Here is an 18495-nt window from a genome sequence, read left to right on the forward strand (position 1 = left end):
CAATCACTTCATGTGTGTGGGAACGTTATAAACGAAGTTGAAGCGGGATTGAGTTGCAGTGCACGCAGGGGGCCAATCATGGACCGTGTGGCACGTGCAAGACGCGTGCTCAGGTCCCCCCATCATATTTGACCCTTCGGTTAATGTCCGCACGATAGAAATAAATCTTCAGTGTGCGGACTTATCCGAAGTGCGTCAACAAGCTCGCCATCCGTTTACTCGACTCGGAATGGAACGGATTCCGATCTCTCACCGTCTCACTGCAGAGCTCTCCGTCGACTGCCAAGAGCTAAGCAGCAGCCTTCGAGTGGCAGTCGGTTGCTACACGATGGTGTCGGACGCCTACGAACCAGAATCAGAGCCGAATGTCCGTCGCAAGCGTCGACAGTCGTGGAATCTGTGGCGAGTCGCACTCTCCACTGCGTTGACAGCGCTCGTGGTTGTTTGTTTCGTGGTTTCCATTGCAGGCCAAGCTGCGTACGTGACTCCGTTGTACCGGAACCACTTGCAGTCGATGGTGGCGACGTGGTGGGGGGCTCATGAAGAGATGGTCGATCCGTCCTATCTACTTTTGGTTGGGGTGACACCCACGCTGCTGTGTGCCGTTGTGCTGCAGTGGCTACGTCGGCTCCGTACGCAACGCGGAGTGTGGAGTGTTGCAAAGTTTCTGCGTCGGAGACCGTCAGTCCACTGGCTCAGCTACGGCGAGCTGCTGTTCCTCCTGGTGTTGGTCGGCGGCAACGCGCTCGTGTTCTGGTACAAATTCACTCAGCCCCACGGCCACAGGCCACACTTTACGGGCGATTGGCCACTTCCAGAGCCACCAGGGCCGCAACCAGGTCCTCAGTACATCAAGATGATTGGCAACGCGTTGGGGTTTAACTGCGTCTTCAACTTGGCTCTGCTCTTCTTGCCGGCTACGCGTCATAGTGTCTGGATGGACTTCATGGGCATTTCGTACGCGAACGGCATCAAGTATCATCGATGGATGGGGGTGGCTGCGGTGCTCACGGGCTTCGTCCATTGCGGTTGCTACTACTGGTGCTGGTTCCAGGACGGGCGGTGGGCCCAGATGGCGCTCCCGTGCTGGGACTGCTCGCTTCGTGAACGCACGGGGCGGAGGATTTGGATCAACGTGTTCGGTGAACTCGCGCTGCTGTGCTTCCTGCTGATCGGCGTCACGTCCATCCCGTGGGTCCGGCGAAACCTGTACAACGTGTTCTACAACGTGCACCAGCTCCTGTTCGTGGCCGTGGTCTTCACGGCGCTGCATTGGGCTCGAGCGCTGTGGTTCCTGCTCCCGACGTTTGTCGCCTACCTCGTGAGCCGCGTGCTCTCGCACTGCAATGGTGCTACAGCCGCGAAAGTCGTGCACTTCTCGGCGCTGTCTGCTACACTCTGCAAACTTGTAATTACCCATGCATCAAGCGAACGCGGACGCTACCAAGTGGGTCAGTTCGTCTACGTGAACGTGCCGGCAGTGTCGCGCCTGGAGTGGCATGCCTTCACCATCGCTTCATCGCCGCGGGCGGCGCTTTACGACGAATCCTCGTGCAACACCATGACGATACTCGTCAAGGTGCTGGGAGATTGGACGGAGGCGTTGATGCTGTACGAACAAGCGTGCAGACGCGACTCTGTCGAGCCTGAAGTGCACGTCAATGGCTACTACGGTGCGTCTCTGGCTGACGTTTACTTGGCCTACAGCACGGTGGTCTTGGTTGGCGGTGGAGTTGGTATGACACCGATGCTTGGTGTGCTGGAGGATGTCTGTGTCGCAGCAGAGAACCGTCGAGCCCAAGGGCGGAGTCCTTTTCCTAGACGAGTGGCTGCTATCTTCGCGATGCGAGAAGTAGAGCTGTTGAAGGAGGTTTACCCGTTGCTGGCACGTGTCCGCGACTTGGACCCTCAAGGGCGCTACCTTTCTGTGCACTTAGCGCTGACAAGCGCACCTCGCCCCGACGAATTGGACTCGCCGCTTTACCCCAGCACGAAATGGTCGGCAACGACGCTGGCGTCTTACAATTCCTATCAAACGCGAGCTGTTAGGCACACAGCAAGCAAAGGCTGTCCGTTCGGGGCCACGTTCGACCGAAGTGGCATGTGCATGGTTCAGTTCGCCACCTTTGCCGTCGTGGTGGGCCTCGTGGCGGTCTTTCAGTTTGGCAACGGCGAGTTGGTCGACGGCTTACAAGACAGTATCTGGGTGGTGCAGACTGCGGTGAAGGTTTGTGCACTATTTGCTGCGGGGATCTGCGTTTACAGTGGCGTCCTTGTGATGAAGTGGACACGCAACGCCCACGAGAGCTACAAGCTGTGGAGAACGCGATACTCTGTCGAGGAGCAGAGTCTCAAACAAAACCTGCTACCGCCAAAGGGAAAGCATAGCTTCAGTGCTGGCGTATCGACATATCGTGACTTAGTTAGCGAGCTCCGGGTCAGCGTTGGCCAACGGCCAGACCTGGCAGCGCTTCTACGCAGTCTGCACGCAGGACACCATCAAAGATGCTCTGGCGATGGATCTGTCATTGGCGTGCTGGTGTCCGGCCCAGAAAGCCTGAAGACTGCGACGTCCAAAGCTGTTGCTTCCATTGGAGCGAGCGACTTTGACATTCACGCAGAAGAGTTTGAATTATGAACGAAGATGACCTACACTTCCTACGCCTCAAAGCTCGAACTCCTCCTCAAAGACGTCGAAGTGGCTCGTGCCGATGTCTGTGATCGCGTTTTCCATTGCATGTTTCAGCGGCGCAGGTCCAGAGAAGAAGACGACCACCGAGTTGCCGGCAGTGGCAGAAGCCGGGTGCTCCTTGGTGAACTCTTGGTGGCCGTCGAATACCTTGTGCATGAGCTCCGAGATGTTCGCTCGGTGGCCAACCGCCACGTCGTACTCTGAAATGAGGTCCTGGAAGCTGTGGACGTCCGCGGGAAGCGCAGATCGAGCTCGGGGCGTCGCACTCGATTCAAACGGACGACTGGGGATCGAACTCTGGCTGCTGTTCTTACTGTCCAGCTTGGCGCACGCGTACACCGTCAGCGTGGTCACGACAATGAGCAGCGCGATCTCCACCAGGTTCTGGATCGGCCACAGGTTCTCGTCGTCGACCTGCACCTTGTTGCCGTATTTGACGAGCGTCACGACGATGAGCGTCACCAAGAACGACGCGCCGTACATGGCGATCCTGCTCGAGCCAGAACGCAGCGGCTCAGTAAACGGTCGAGGCACCTTGGACGTGACGGCCGTGTCATAACGGGTGGCCGAGACGTGGGCCTTTCCAGCGAGCCGTTCGTGGTCGATAGGCTGGTCGAGCTGCTCGTCGGTCGGAGCACGCGTGAGGCTGAAGTGCAGGCTGAAGTAGTGCTGCTGCGGGTCCAGCTCCTTGATCTGCATGAGCAGAGGGTGGATCTCCTCCAGCAGCGACAGCTCACGGAACGTGAAGATGAAGAACACCTTCTGACGTAGCGACCCACCGTGTTGCAGCTTGGCCACGATGTCTTCCAGAATCGCGAAGAGCGGAGTGACACCGATGCCGCCCCCCACAAGGCACACGGTCGAGTACTCGTCGTACATCTCGAGGGAGCCGCCGTAGTAGCCGTCCATGTACATGGTCGGCAGCACGTTGTTCTTCTTGCAGTCCTCCGAGTACCGGACGAGGTCGTCGGTCCAGTCTCCGAGCGACTTGAGGAGGATCGTGAGCGTGTCCGGACTGGTCCGTGGCGACGAGGCAATGGTGAAGGCGTGCCACTGCAGCTTGGAGATGGCCGGCACGTTGAGGTACACGAACTGGCCGACCTTGTAGTTTCCGGCGGGAGCGGTGGAGCGCGACATGACCACCTTGACGACGTCGTGCGAGAGCGTCGTGAATTCACGCACCGCCACGGGGTGGAACCCGTTGGAGGTGGAGATGGCGCGACCGATGAAGTACAGCATGACGGAGGGGAAGATCCACGCGAGGATGGGGTTGTAGTGCATGACGGCGAAGACGGTCCCGACCAAGAAGAGGTGGTGCACGTTGTAGAACGTGTTGTACATTTTGCGGCGCACCCACGGGATGGAAGTGAGTCCGATCGCCAGGAAGGCGAGCAGCGCGATCTCGCCAAAGAAGTTCATCCACGGGTCGTGGCCATCGTCTCCGCCGACGGCGCAGTCGAAGCACGGGAGCGCATTGTCGGCCCATTCGTCCTGTCGGATCCACGACCAGTAGTAGCCGAGGCAGTGGAACAGTGCCGTCAGGACGGTGACCACACCGACCCAGCGGTGATACTTGATCCCGTTGGCGTACGAGATGTTGAGGAACTCCATCCAGACGCAGTTCCGCGTGGCCGGCAGGAAGAGGAACGCCATGTTGTAGATGCAGACGAAGCCCAGGGTGAGCGCGATCATCTCGAGGTACAGCTCGAAGTTGAACTCCCGCCCGCGCTTCCTCATCTTTTCCACTCGGTTGACGTAGTAGTAGTGGAACACGTACACGTTGCCACCGACAAGGAAAAGCAGGAACAAGAGCTCGCCGAGGCTGACTGGTGCCACCCACCCGAAGACGCGGGGCTTGCGGCGCAGGAAGCGGGTGAAGCTGAGGATGTAGCTGGACGTGATCCGACGGACGTTGAAGTGCTTGAGCAGCTCGAGGAAGAGCAAGGACGCCGCAATGGGGAGGAACCCGAACAGGAAGAAGTACATCGGCCGCACCATCTCGGAGTGGCCAGAGGTATCGTGCTTGTCCGCGTTAACCGGAACGCCAAACCACGTGCCGATTGTCGTGCTGAGGTCGCTGTACGTGTCGGTGAAGTAGAAGAGCTGGCCGTACGCGTACGTGACGATGGCGGCTGCAACCAAGACTTGCAGCAGGTTCCCGAAGAGCGGGAGGCGAGCGGTCCACGAGGCGGTGGCGGCCCGAGGTTCACCCACGAGGCTGTTGCGCTTGTCATCGACTTCCGGGGTCTTGAGCGAAGAGAAGACGGCCTCGACACGAGGAGTGGTGGTGGAGTCGACGTTGCTAGGCGCCATGGTCGCGTGTTCGAGTTAGGAGTGAGACCGATCGACTTGCGCAGTCGAAAGCAACTTGCGGAATGGTCGAGTGGTGAAAACTTGGGCGAGCTGTTGCTGTGGCTGCCATCGCTAAGCTGGTATGGATAGGACGAAGGTGGTGGTGGGCCGAAGCAATTGTAGAAGCGACGGGTACAGTACAGGTTCAGGTATAGCAGACGAACGCAGAAGCTGGACCGTCAGTATTAAGGCACGCGCGCCAAGCCAATGGTAACATCGTATTTCGCGTGGCAAGCAGGACGTGTTGTTGACGGGTGGAGCCGTCTCACGGGCAAAGCATCAAGCGGTGATCATCCCAAGCAGTCAGTGGTACTTTGCGTGGAGCGGCGTTATCCCTCTGGTCTGCTGGCCAAGTGATCCAGGATACCTTGCCACTGTGAAACGAAGCAGAGCATTTTCGAGAATACCCTCGCCTCTGCGGCTCAAGGGCTCACAGGAGACGTCTCCGATCTTGGAGAAGTGGGTGATTTTCTAACTGTCAGCTTGCAAGACACGGCCATGGCCTCAAGGTCTGGATGTCTTCACAGCGAAACCGTGTTTCTTGTCAAATCTCGAGGGCGACTCAGATATGCGTCTGCAGTCCTCGTGCCGCCCGCCAATAGCGTTGCCATTTACGCGCGGTAGATTGCGGTCCCCAGACTCGCAAGGCTAATCAGCGTGGACAGACTGACTGGTCGGTTCCGGTCGTGCCGAGCCGGTTTTAATTGCGCACCCACTGTCGGATAAGCGTCTTGGTGCACTTTCCTAAGCTCGATCAAAGTCGGTGGTTAAGTGGCTCGATCAAAGTCTCGATTTGGCTCGATTAAACTGTGTTAATCCAAATTAACGCTAAGCGTCAATCCTTTAGATCTTACGTTGCTAACCGTGCGTGCATACATGTATAGCTTGCGAATGCAACAGCCTCCGTCGCCTTCCGGGATAACTTCGAGTGGTGTTGGCACTTGTGGGTCACAGCACACACTAAATTTCGGGGCGTGGTACTCTACTGACCTTTGTTTGGGTGACGCAATGACACATGTAGTCAGGTTTGTACACGCGCCCTCGTCTCAAGGTTGAGCTGCCAAATCTATTCATCGTCGAAGCAGGGCTCATTCGCCGTGCTTGATGGACACCCTGAAGGAGTTGGAGCCTTACTTAGTGGTGTCGCTTCACGCAGTGTGGTGATTTTCGACAGATTTCATTCAAGTTAGCCATCTGAACCAGATACACAAATCTTTACCTCCAACAGTTCATGTACCTTGCCATATTAGTACATCTTGCACGATCGTATTGTATTATCGCCATACAAATCCCACTATCAAATCTTTTAACCTTGGATTATGAATGCGATCATTCCGTCTTGGTAATGCCGCGGCTTTGCTGTTCGAAGTCCACGGACCAGCCATCCGAACGTTTGTCCGACGCCGAGGTTCACAATCCCGACCCTATCATCAGATTCCTTATTGGTGAAAGCCACACGTCCAGATGCCAATCTTCAGTGATCGTACAGAAACCGCGACCGACCTTGTGTGAATTTACGGCTCTCGCCGTTGAAATGGCACGCGCCGTGCAAGACACGCAAGTGTTGATGGTGGTGTACGAATTTCCTGTTGCCCTATCGGAAGGTCAGGCGTTCTGGGCACTGTAACTTCTGCAAGACGAGCATGCTGGTCAATTCTAAGACGCTTACCATTAATTAATTTCTTCACCTGACTACAGATTACTACGACTTCCATGTCTCTATCTAGCTCACGTTGAGCTTCGCGTTCACATCCAAGTGGCCACCTTCGGTCGCTCGAGGTACCCAGAGCTTGAGCGAGCCACCGCCGGTACCAGGCAGACCCAGGAACCCAGGCCGCCATCGATCCAGATACAGCGTCTTGCCGCCCAGCTCCTTCACGGTTGATGTCCAGGTCACGGTTTTCCCTGCCGGCACGTCCGTCTCGTCGAACTTGTCGCCGCCGGAGAGGATATTGACGGTCACGTCCTTCGTGTCGGTGCTCACGAAGGTGAGTTCGACCACACCGTCGCCTTGCCGCTTCCAGGCCATGGTGCTGTTCTCGAAGGCGTCTCCGACGGCCTTCATCCCGAGCGTGTTGGGGTCCGTGCCGTCGTCGACCTCGCCGATGAGCTGCGTGGGGCCACAGATCGTCTGGATGTACTCGGACAGCGCGCCCGAGATGCGCGTGAGGTCGACGTAGAAGAGCGTGGCGATCGTCATGAGCACCTTGTCGGCTACAACGCGCGTGTACTGCTTGGCAGTGAGGGAGGTGCCGTTGTCACTCCGTCCTTTGCTGATCAGGTCGTCCACGATCACTCCGTAGGTTTTCCGGAGGGTGTCGCGCGTCTTGTAGGCGGTGGCCTCGTCCGACTCGGTGATCATTTGGTCCATGCAGTTGTTGGTCACGGTCGGGATGTCGTGCAGCATGAGGTCGGACTTGTACATTGCCACTCGAAGCTGCTCCGTGGACACGTCGGGGTCTTCCTCCTTCATCTCGGCGACGGTTCTCCACGTGCGGTCGGTGAGACGCTGGAGTTCGTAGCCACAGCTCGAGTTGGACTCCATGCCAGTCTTCAAGGACGAGATCTCCGTCTCGTTCAGGTCATTCACGGCGTACGTGAAGTTGGAGTGGGTCAGGAACGCTTTGAACTTGCCCCAGGACTTGATGATCCCGTCCTGCCGCGCCAGGATCTCACCTAGCATCACTTGCACAGTTCCCATGAGCACACTAGCAGGGTCCAGGACTTCCCACGGGTACGATCTACCCATACACATGACGATACTCACCGGCAAGTCGATGGTGATGTAGCTCGTCTGGTACAGCGCCAGCATGACCTTGTCCATGGACGTCTGCGGGTCCGACACCTTGAGCGCGCGCACGTAGTTGACAATTGCACGGATGGTGCCAAACATGGCTCGCGCGCACTTGATGCCGACTCGCACCGTCTTGGAGAGCTTGGCGAACTGCCCGAAGACGCCCAGGATCTGCACCGAGAAGAAGGCGTTGGCCACACTCACGAACTTGGCGTACACTTCGGACCCGCAGTCGTCGCTCTGTCTCAAGCATTCGAAGCCGCACTCGACCGGATACGCCATCGGACACTCGGCCCAGCACATTTTCGCGCTGTAGTCGTAGCCGTACGGGCAAGTGTCCATGATGTGCGCTTTCCGCCAGCAGGCCTTGTCGAAGGCGGGGTCCGACGGCTTGCCGATGCTGGGGCCGACCCAGTTGCGGTACGTCGACACGATCGTGTCGGTGGTGTTGGCCATGGAGCCGATCTTGAAGGTGTCGGGCACGGGCACCAGTGCCGACGACCTCGAGGACGAGGACGCGTCGTCGTCCGAATCAGAATAGTCGTCCGAGTCGCTGTCGGCTGAAGAGGAGTAGGAGGTATCGTCGTCCGAGTCGATATCGTCCGAGGAAGACGCCACCGTCGGTGTGAGCGTCACCGGTGTGTACGTCCGACCGATCACGACGGACGTCGCTGCGTCAGCCGTCCGGGGGCTCACGACGACAACCGCTGCAGCCAGTGCCAGCAGCTTGATCCATTTCGCCATGCTGGTGTGGGAGGACGACCGCAAAAACGAGAATGGGATGCTCGACTGGCAGCATGTCTCGGTAGTGGATTCGGGCTCAGTTCACGCCTGTCACTCACCGCCAGCGTGCATCCGCTCCTCCCCCCTTTACACATCCGATAGTCTAGCATTGCAGCTTTGCAATGCAAGAAAATTGCGATCGCGCACCTCCGGCAGCGTGAGAGCCGATTCGATTCGCTGGGGCGACACGGGATCTTCTCCGTTTGCGCTGTGTACGGGGGCTCGAGGGTTCAGCCGAAAAGCAGCAGCGATGTGCTCTCACGCAGCTTTGTGTGCATGTTCAAGCCTCCTTCCCTCCCTCCGGTCGCGATTGCTGGCCGTGGGCTCACTGCGGTAATCCAGGCCACCAATGCAAATTAACCTCGCCTGGTCTTTGAGACGGACAGTTGGTCGTACAAAATGACAACCATAAGAAATCGGGCCTGCTGCTGCGCGTTGGTCCGGTGGGGACTTTTCAGAACGGCGGGTATCGTGCCTCAGGCCAATGGGACTCGGCGGCGCTCCAGCTGGGATAACGCAAACTGTCGACGAATGCCGAGGACAGGCCGGTGGTCTTGGCTTTTGACGGTAGGCTAACGAAACCCGCTAGCTGTACATGCAGTTGAGCCGACACCTTGGCGAGTGCTGTCGCACGACCGGGTCTTGGTCGCGTGCATGGTATGGGTGCTTATGAACGGCGCCATGCTCCATCATCGCGTGCACGCCTTATGCGCGACCAGACAGCCAGCCAGCTTCACGCCTTTCGGACATCCTTGTTGTTGACAAACGGGTCGCCGTCGGAGATCGTGGTTGAAATGGCGATTGAGACATGGAGAGAGAGCAGTAGCTGGCGAGCACGCATGTTGCCGGTACCGGGACCAGCCGTCACGTATACTACCACATGTGGCGGCATTTTCCTGAGCTTTCCCGTGAAACGAAAGAGCGGACCAAGGTGCTGGTATCTTTCCTAAGCTGCCCAGGATGTGTGTTTCGCTAATTGCTTTAACAAGTTCGTCTCTTCTCAACCAACCGATACCGCGGTTTGACTGTACCACCGAGTTGTATGCGCACGAGGGGACACCACTTGTCCGACGGCGACTTTTACTGTTAAAAAGGTTGTACACTACGTGTGATGAATCGTAAGCTGGTGAGCGAGTACATGTACTATTAATAGTACACGTTATCCGACGGCGACAGACCACGATCGGTTGGACAGCATGGGCAGCTTGTCGAAGTCCAAACAACGATGTTGTGCTGTTCGAACGGTCTCAAAAGTCCAAGGTATCCTTCCGACATTCTGTGTCGTGTTGTTGTCTGAGGGCTCCAGCACACGCGTGGTTAGTTCCGATTTCGTGAAGCGACATTGCTGCTAGCCATACGCAACTTCCTGGTCAGAGGCACGTGTCTTCTGCCTTCATTTCCAGCTCCAAACGGTCATTCCTCCATTAGCACTAGGACAGCTTGTAAGAACTTGCGGTGCGTGCACCGGTTCTGGTGGCACGGGCAGCCAGCAAGCAGTCAGGTCTCGATTGATTGCTTTATCCAAGCGTGCCAAACCGATCAGCTGATGCCTTCACCTTGTAGGTGAATGCCGGCGGGGGTGCTGCACTTACAGTCTGATACTTGGACAAGTAACGACGCTGATGCATTACTGTCGTAGGATTTACGCGTTTTCACCCTGCCACCCTTGGTAAGGCGGTGTTGCTGAACCCTCGCATCAGCTGAGACCGCCCATGCTTTTGACAGTCGAGTCGCCATCGTTAGCCAATGGCACTTGCCGGGGATGAATTGACGCGCAATGGGGCCTACAGACGAGTCTGGGGCCAGCTCCGGCCTCCTAATCGACAGTGGAGAACTACATCGATATTAGAAAATATTGAGATCTATGGAGTCCAAGACCTACGTTTGGCAAAGATACGAGTTTGCACAAGCCCGGCTCAGTGTGTCGGGCGCCCACCAAGCTCAAGCCTGGACAACAGCGTAGCCGCCTCCATTCCTTAGCTACTGTATCCCGGCGGTCTTCAGGATCGCAGAGACTACATCAAACTACGTACTACTCTCCACGAACGAGGGTCCTGCAGCTTATTGGGACGTGCCACGCGCTCGCAAGTCAAAAGTCTCAGGCTGAAGTTGCCGAGTCGACGCAAATTCAAGTTCAGTTTGGCACCGCACGGTTCCAAACTTGTCTGCCGCAACTCCACTCCCGGGGGATCGTGCTGGCTGTTAATTCCCGAAAACGAAGTTGCCCCCCCCCATACTGTATGCCTCTCATTCAGTGTTCGAGCCACGGCGAGTTGGTACTGTAGTAACAGCAAACGCTTGCAAGTCCATATAGTACTGGGTGACGGCCAGAGGTTAGCCTTCTTCACGTCATACGCTCTGGCCAGACAACACTCGCAATTATTGGCGAGGGCAATCGCCCGATAGTTGAGACTCTTGTCATTGGCCCGAGGGCGCACGCTCCGACGGCTCTGGACGGCTCAGTAATAAAGCGTTTGCTCGAAAGACGCGCGCGTTTAACGGCCTTAGAGTACAAGCTCGACAACACCACCAAGTTTCAGAAGTGCGCGTTGCAAACCGCAGGTCTACCCCTTTTATCCCGAGAGGTGTGGATCTGCACGTTGGTCTTCACGACAAGTCAAAGTAAATGCATCCTTTCGTTGCTGCCATTGAACTGACCATCGCCTCACGAATCGCTTCCGGCCGAACACTCCAGCGACTCGAAAGCTGCTCACAATCGTCTCATTCTCCAATCTCCTCTCGACTACAGAACTCGAGTGAGCATCAGCTGCATCGACTCCTGTCTTTTGGCCGTGTGAAACACCGGTCGACCATGGCGCCGCACAACTCGATGACCCCCCACCCGGACCTGGAGTTCACCCATATCAAGACTCCTGCGGATAACCTCCAGGACAAGCGTGGCAGCCTCAGCTCTCCTCGCCAATTCGGACCATCTCCGTGGGCCGACAACTTCGCTTTCCTTGGGAACCTGGCCCAAGTCGTGATTCTCGCTTCCATGGTCGTGTACGCCTACGGGCAGCTCTTCTACTTCTCGGACGCGTACAGCAACACTGTGAGCTCGAACATCGGAACGTGGTTTGGTGTCCCCATTGGAGGAGGCAAAAACGCCGGGGGCCACTCGGAAATGGTGCGCCCCATGTTCTTCTTCTTGTTCTGCTTCGTCCCGATGGCTGTGGCCATTCTGCTGCTTGAGTTCCTCCGCCACTTCAACGTGCGTCGCATCTCATCCAGCTTCGTCCTGAACCTCGCCCGCTTCCTCCGACTCAAGCCGCGCATCTTGGGCCGTGTGATCAACAGAAGTCTCGGCGACCTCCTCTTCCTCGCGTTCCTCATCGGTGGCAACATCTACGTCTTCCAGTACTACTACAGGGCGCGTGTGGAGCGCATGAAGACCCGCAGCCCGAACTTGGACTTCTCCATGTACCTCGAGATGATCGCGCTCACCTTCGGGTTCGTCTGTGTGTTCAACATGGCGTTCCTCTTCCTGCCGGCCACGCGGAACTGCGTCTGGATGGAGTTCCTCAACATCTCGTACGCCAACGGGATCAAGTACCACCGCTGGGTCGGTGTGGTCACCGTTGTCACGGCTTTCCTGCACTGCCTTGGCTACTACTGGTCCTGGATCAGGGAAGGCACCTGGGTCAAGGAGGCTCTGCCGTGTTTCAACTGCGAGGTCGGAGGAGAGGGCAAGGATCCGTGGATGAACTTCTTCGGTCTCATCGCTCTACTGTCCTTCCTGTCCATCGGCTTCACCTCGATATCGTGGGTGCGACGCAAAATGTACAACACGTTCTACAGCGTGCACCACCTCTTCATCCTCGGGACGATTTTCGCGGTGCTACACTGGAACCCGATCCTCGCGTGGATCTTCCCTTCCGTCATGCTGTACGTCATCTGCCGCGCCATCTCCAGCTCCAACGGATTTACCCCAGTGACGGTGCGTGAATTCACGACCATCTCGCACGACGTCGTCAAGGTGGTACTGTCGCGCTCCACCGCTCCCGCCGGCAACTACAAGGTCGGCCAGTTCGTGTACCTCAACGTGCCGGCCATCTCCAAGCTGCAGTGGCACGCCTTCACCATTGCCTCGTCGCCACGGACCAGTCCGGACACGCTCACGATCCTCCTCAAGTCGCTCGGAGACTGGACCGACGACCTCGTTCGGTACTCGGAGGACTGCAAGAAGAACAACGTGCTGCCGACCATGTACATGGACGGCTACTACGGCGGCTCCCTCGAGATGTACGACGAGTACTCGACCGTGTGCCTTGTGGGGGGCGGCATCGGTGTCACTCCGCTCTTCGCGATTCTGGAAGACATCGTGGCCAAGCTGCAACACGGTGGGTCGCTACGTCAGAAGGTGTTCTTCATCTTCACGTTCCGTGAGCTGTCGCTGCTGGAGGAGATCCACCCTCTGCTCATGCAGATCAAGGAGCTGGACCCGCAGCAGCACTACTTCAGCCTACACTTCAGCCTCACGCGTGCTCCGACCAACGAGCAGCTCGACCAGACTATCGACCACGATCGACTCACTGGAAATCCGCACGTCTCGGCTACCCGTTATGACACGGCCGTCACATCCAAGGCGCCTCGACCGTTTGCTGAGCCGCTGCGTTCTCGCACGAGCAGGGTTGTCATGTACACTGTGGTGTTCTTCCTGACTTTCCTCATCTGGATCATCGTCAAGTACGGCAGCAAGGTGCAGGCAGACAACGACAATCTCTGGCCACTTCAGAATTTCGTGGAAATCACGCTGGTTATTGTCGTCGCCATGCTGGGAGTCTACGCATTTACCTTTGTCGATGATAAGAGGAACAAGGGGTCTACCGGCTTCTCTGGGTCCTTGCTGACTCCCGGTGGTGTGCAGCCGTACGCCAGTGACGCCCACACCCTCCGCGACCTCGTCACGGACTACCGTGTCGCGGTCGGTCAGCGCCCGAACATGGCTCAACTCATGCAGAAGGTGCACAACAGCCACAAGCAGTTCTCGTCCACGCACCCAGACGCTGGGTCCAATGGGAATTCCACCGTGGGCGTCTTCATCTCCGGACCGGGGGCTCTCAAGAACGCGACTGAGAACGCCATTTCGGCCATCGGTGTCCGCCACTTTGACGTCCACGAGGAGGAGTTTGAACTTTGATGTGATGAAGAGCCACCAGGCAATGTGAAGCCCAGTGAGTGAGTGACCCACATTTCCATTCACGTTGTAGGGAGCAGACCGCCGTAGGAACCCGCTACGATTTCTTGTTTTCGCCCGTCATATTTTCATATCAGTTCTGCATGCGACTGCAATGAAGACCGTAACGTTACCCTTTTTTCCTTGCCGACGAGATACTTCTTTGCACAGTAGGTAGCAACGTTGACAGGCGAAAACGGTTCTTCAGAGTCAAAAGCTGCGGCTGTGCCTCCGTACTCAGCGGCTCCCACATACAGCATACGATCGTATCCTGTGGCATGGTCCACCTCCACGATCAGGGTGTCGCTCACTCCGCCGAGTGCGAACATGGAGACTCGCGTGTCGCCCTGAACCACCTGAGCCTATTCCCTCCCGCCGTATTTAATTCGTATTTAATCGCTATTTAACTGCGGGAAACGCTATTTACATTTATTATGTTAAGTACTTAACCAACTAAATACTGTAACAACTCTATTCACGAGCTTGGTTGAACGCCTCTACACGTATTGTAGTTGGGGACAGTGAACTGGTGGTGCGACGTATGCTTCCCGTAAGCCTCCTCGAGTGAAGTATATACACTGCATAATGCAGGGTGTACTGTACATATATAGGAAAACACGACGCATGACGGCTGCAATCATGGTGCTCAATTGGAAAGTACAACTACAACCAAACTACAAAGGTCCCTCTCAATAAGCGCAGGGGGTCACCGAATCGATTTCGGAGGGATTAGCGATGTGCAAGCTGATCTGTGCTGGCTGATTTTGCCAGAAATACCGAGATATCGAGACGACGAGGTGCGCTTATTGAGATGGACCTCTGTACTTGTACTCATGCACTTGCGTGGATTGCAGGGACCGCACGCATGCCAGTCAAACGGAACGCAGACACTCAGCCTGGCCAGAGGCAGACGTAGGCAGCGGACTTTCACAAGGTGGCGATGGATGTGTTGCACTAGATTGCAGACACTCAAGTAGATGACCGCTCGTCGTCGAGGATGGGCACGTGTAACCTTTAGGGAGTGGCAGACTTCACCCAGCGCTTGTGCGTGAAGAAGATCGCAAAGCCGACGGGTGCGCTAAGGGTACTGGTTGGACACGGATATTGGATGGCGTTAGAAGGTCCTAAATGACATTAATGTACGAAAGCGTGTGAAGTTTCGCGTGCTACATGTATTGTATTCGGAGCTGGGCTTAACTCAAAGTTCAGCAGCGCGGCAGCCGTGCGATTTCGACCAGAAGACGTGTAGGCTTAGGATAATACTCCCTACATAAGTGCAGTGTACTGCATTATAAGTGCAATGCTGCAAGTGCATGCTGTGCACTTGCATGTGTCCCACCTTGGGATCATGTTGCTACCACCGAAAATAGGCCTCAGTTTCGAGGATGGGCTCCAACCCTGAAAATGCAGTGCAGAGAGAATCAAAAACTCTAGGTTGGCCCAACGAGGGCGTTTGAGGCATGTACGAGCTCGTTAGCAAGCTCTAGTCTGCCGGAGTATACCCAGGGAACTGAAAGAGAGCGCGTTGGGCGAGGTCTCCAGAAATTTCAAGCGAAATCATCCCCTCCCTTTAACCCTAGCCTCCCTTCAGTTTTGATGTACATGTATTAATAAATTTGAATGATTATACCGACAACACCGAAACTGAGGCCTGTTTCCGGACTCGCCCAAGTTGGCGCGAGTAATGGTGTTTTGGATTCTTGCGAGTATAAAGTAGGGGGCTTGCGAATATGTCACCGACACGCAACAGTAGTTGGGTCAAACGCCAGTGACGCAAAGTGCGTCATCTCACCTCACACCTCACCTCACGGATGACTTTCGTCCCTGCAACCGGAATTCGAGTTGACGACACCGATGTGTAGAGCAATTTGAGCAACGGAGGAGCGTTTAAATCACTCTAAGAATTGATACCAGCTGATTTTGGCAAGACAGTAGAGGACGGGTGTCATGCCTGTCAGAATGCGCAAAGTCTCAAGTACTCTACAGAAAGTTGCCTTACACTACGACGGCTAATCTCTAGGACATCTGTTTAATGCTGCACAATTAACAAGGTTCCAGGAATCACTTCACATATATGTCAGTTTCCAGCACCACGCGTTCACGGCAAGATGCTAGGCATGCCTCGGGCTGTGAGCGTCAACCGCCTTCACCCCCTCCACTTGCAGGAGCGAGGTGCCTCGCGTATAGAGAACACATCTTGTGATGACATCTCCGGCTCTTCCTTAGTCGGGAACACACGGTTGTTAAATAGCGATCACAATCCTCAGTTAAAGTCACTGGATTATGGACATTCCTTCCCATCTGCAATTGTCGAGATGCACGTACCGGTATTGTGTCTTTCTGGCAAAACGCTCTCCGTTTTAAGGTCCTACGTAGGGGCGCAAGTTATTCGTAGGCCCTCCTAAACCTTATCCTCGAGGATAGTAATTCCTAGCTGGGACCGAGTATTGCCCTCAGACGGAACAGTGATGCGGTCACTGCAGCACGGACAGAAATGTACTTGCTTCGTATCTACAAACTGTTGTCTAGTTCGCGTCGGTTCCGTATGACAGGTAGCACACGGAAATACAGTGGTTAAGGCACGTGCAAAAAGGAAAAAAAAAAATGTATGCTAGGTTGTACTCATACGTATACTAAGAGAAAATGGCCGTCGAAAAGTGACCCTTTCGGACTTTAATCATGAGAAGGGTGCCCTGCAGGTAAAATCAGAGCTCTTACGAACAGGTCTCATAATTCGTTGCTAGCCCAGCAGCAAATCCTACGTAGAACCCTACTCCGTCTTCTTACCGTTTGGAAAGTACAACGATCCATCTCATTCTCGCTTTTGCCAAATTCCCATCAACCAGCATTCGATTTCCAGCACCGATTCGAGTTTATCATGCGGGGGTGGATGAAACCTCTGGTTTTGATTGCACTGATCACCAGTGCGTTTTGTCCAGTAACCACACCGACTAGGACGGTGGTGATCAGCCCAACAGAACCGCCTACAAAAGAAGCCACTGCATCGCTTTCAATCTCACGCGATCGCTCCTCAGACGCCAGTGATTCCGAAGACACTCTTATCTCGTCCTCTTCTTCGTTTTCGAGCGCGTTCGACTCGAGTTACCAAGATAGTGAAGATGAAGGTGTTTCGTCAACGCTCGTAGCTGGTAAACTCGAGATCGGAGCACACGTCAAAACAGTCGACAAAGTTCAATCGACCTACAGGAATTGGGTGGGGCCTACCATCGGCAAACCTGACCGTGGAGATGCTGCTTGCTACCGCAAGGCGCACGTCATGGAGACTTGCCCCGTTGGGTTTAACCACAAGCGGAAGACATGCTGGGCCCAGTGTCCGCTGTCGTATCCTCTCCAATGCGGCTGGGAATGCATCCGTCAGAGCGATGATTGTGTACTGGAAGTGGTGGTGAAGGCGGCCTACGTGTTGCAATCTGCGATATCGCTTGCTACGATGGGTCTGTTTGGCGAACTCACAGCTGCGACGAAGACCATCGTTTCGGCCGCCAAGTGCATCCGATCCATCATTGGCACCGTCAAGATGCTGCTCAAGTACATTCGCACCATCAAGGTGACCGATCCACAGACCTCCCACGACAAGATCATGAGCCTTGTGTACCAAACAAGTTACGCGACCATCGATTTCCCCGTCACGATTGCGATGTGTTTGGGTCTTCCGTATCCCGAAATTCTCGATCCTGGTAGCTGGATGATGGACACGGCCCAACTTCTGTTGGCAGAGGTCGTCGACCATGGAGACAAGATCGTCAGAGGCTGGGACCGATTCAAGGCTTTTCTCCATCGCGCCAATTTCACCCAACCTTTGTCAGAGCTGAACGAGACCGAAATTTCGTCGCTCAAGACCGGGCTGGCCTCCAATTCCACCTGTGGGTATGAGCTGAAGCGGCTTACAGACCGAACGTGGCTGACAGTGGCCCAAATGAAGAAAGATAACCCGAGTATCACCCAGGACGAGCTTCGTGTGGCGATCTACGAGTCCGATCTAATGGTTCGTGACATCCCCACGGTAACCAACAACTGCATGGACCAAATGATCGCTGAATCCACCGAGGCTACTGCGTATCAAACTCGAGACACATTGCGCAAAACCCTCGGACTGATTGCGGACGATTTGATCGACAAAGGGACGAGTGACAACGGGACTTCATTGACTGCCACGGAATACACGCGTGTCGTGGCAGACAAAGTGGCCATGACCATCTTCGTTCTTTTCGTCGACATGACGCGAATCATTGGTGTCGTCACCGAGTTCATCCAGCCAATCTGCGGCCCCACACAGTTCATCGGCGAGATTGACGACGGCACGGAGCCGTACACTCTTGGGCTCAACGCAGTCGGCAAAGCTTTCAAAGGCAGTAGTCTCGCCTGGAAGAGAAAGGGTGACGGCGTCGTCACTCTCGCCTTCAACAGTGAAGACACCAAAGCTGTCACTGTGAACATATTCTCCGGCGGCGACAAGATCGGCGAGAAAACAGTCCCAGCAGGGGTCAACACAACATGGACATCCAATATCACAGCACTAGGAGGCAAGTCGCTTTACCTAGACCGATGGCGACCAGGAGTTTTTGGCTTGCCCGGCTCTGGTGGCGGCTCCTTGAAGCTCTGGGTACCGAAGGCAAGCCAAGGTGGCCATTTGGATCTCACCGTGAAACTCAACGTTAGCTAGTTCACAAGCCATCT

At 55.6% G+C, this 18495-nt stretch overlaps 4 protein-coding genes across 4 annotated transcripts; 2 read left to right on the top strand and 2 right to left on the bottom strand.

The window, feature by feature from the left end:
- Nucleotides 1–229: 229 nt before the first annotated feature.
- Nucleotides 230–2638, top strand: KRP23_3169 (Ferric reduction oxidase 6; the record flags this gene model as incomplete). Its single annotated transcript, XM_067887983.1, has 1 exon — nt 230–2638. The coding sequence occupies one exon, from the start codon at nt 230–232 to the stop codon at nt 2636–2638; it is 2409 nt and encodes an 802-aa protein (XP_067750530.1).
- Nucleotides 2639–2665: 27 nt separating this feature from the next.
- KRP23_3170 (putative ferric reduction oxidase 1) lies at nt 2666–5005 on the bottom strand (the record flags this gene model as incomplete). The annotated part of the gene is made up of 1 exon (XM_067887984.1): nt 2666–5005. The coding sequence occupies one exon, from the start codon at nt 5003–5005 to the stop codon at nt 2666–2668; it is 2340 nt and encodes a 779-aa protein (XP_067750531.1).
- Nucleotides 5006–7657: 2652 nt separating this feature from the next.
- On the bottom strand, nt 7658–8582 carry KRP23_3171 (uncharacterized protein; the record flags this gene model as incomplete). The annotated part of the gene is made up of 2 exons (XM_067887985.1): nt 7658–7720; nt 7812–8582. The coding sequence occupies 2 exons, from the start codon at nt 8580–8582 to the stop codon at nt 7658–7660; spliced, it is 834 nt and encodes a 277-aa protein (XP_067750532.1).
- A 2851-nt stretch (nt 8583–11433) lies between these two features.
- Nucleotides 11434–13761, top strand: KRP23_3172 (Ferric reduction oxidase 8, mitochondrial; the record flags this gene model as incomplete). The annotated part of the gene is made up of 1 exon (XM_067887986.1): nt 11434–13761. The coding sequence occupies one exon, from the start codon at nt 11434–11436 to the stop codon at nt 13759–13761; it is 2328 nt and encodes a 775-aa protein (XP_067750533.1).
- Between the last annotated feature and the right edge of the window lie 4734 nt (nt 13762–18495).

Source organism: Phytophthora ramorum, assembly GCF_020800215.1.
Source record: "Phytophthora ramorum isolate Pr-102 chromosome Unknown Phyram_PR-102_s0002, whole genome shotgun sequence".
Lineage (NCBI taxonomy): Eukaryota > Oomycota > Peronosporomycetes > Peronosporales > Peronosporaceae > Phytophthora > Phytophthora ramorum.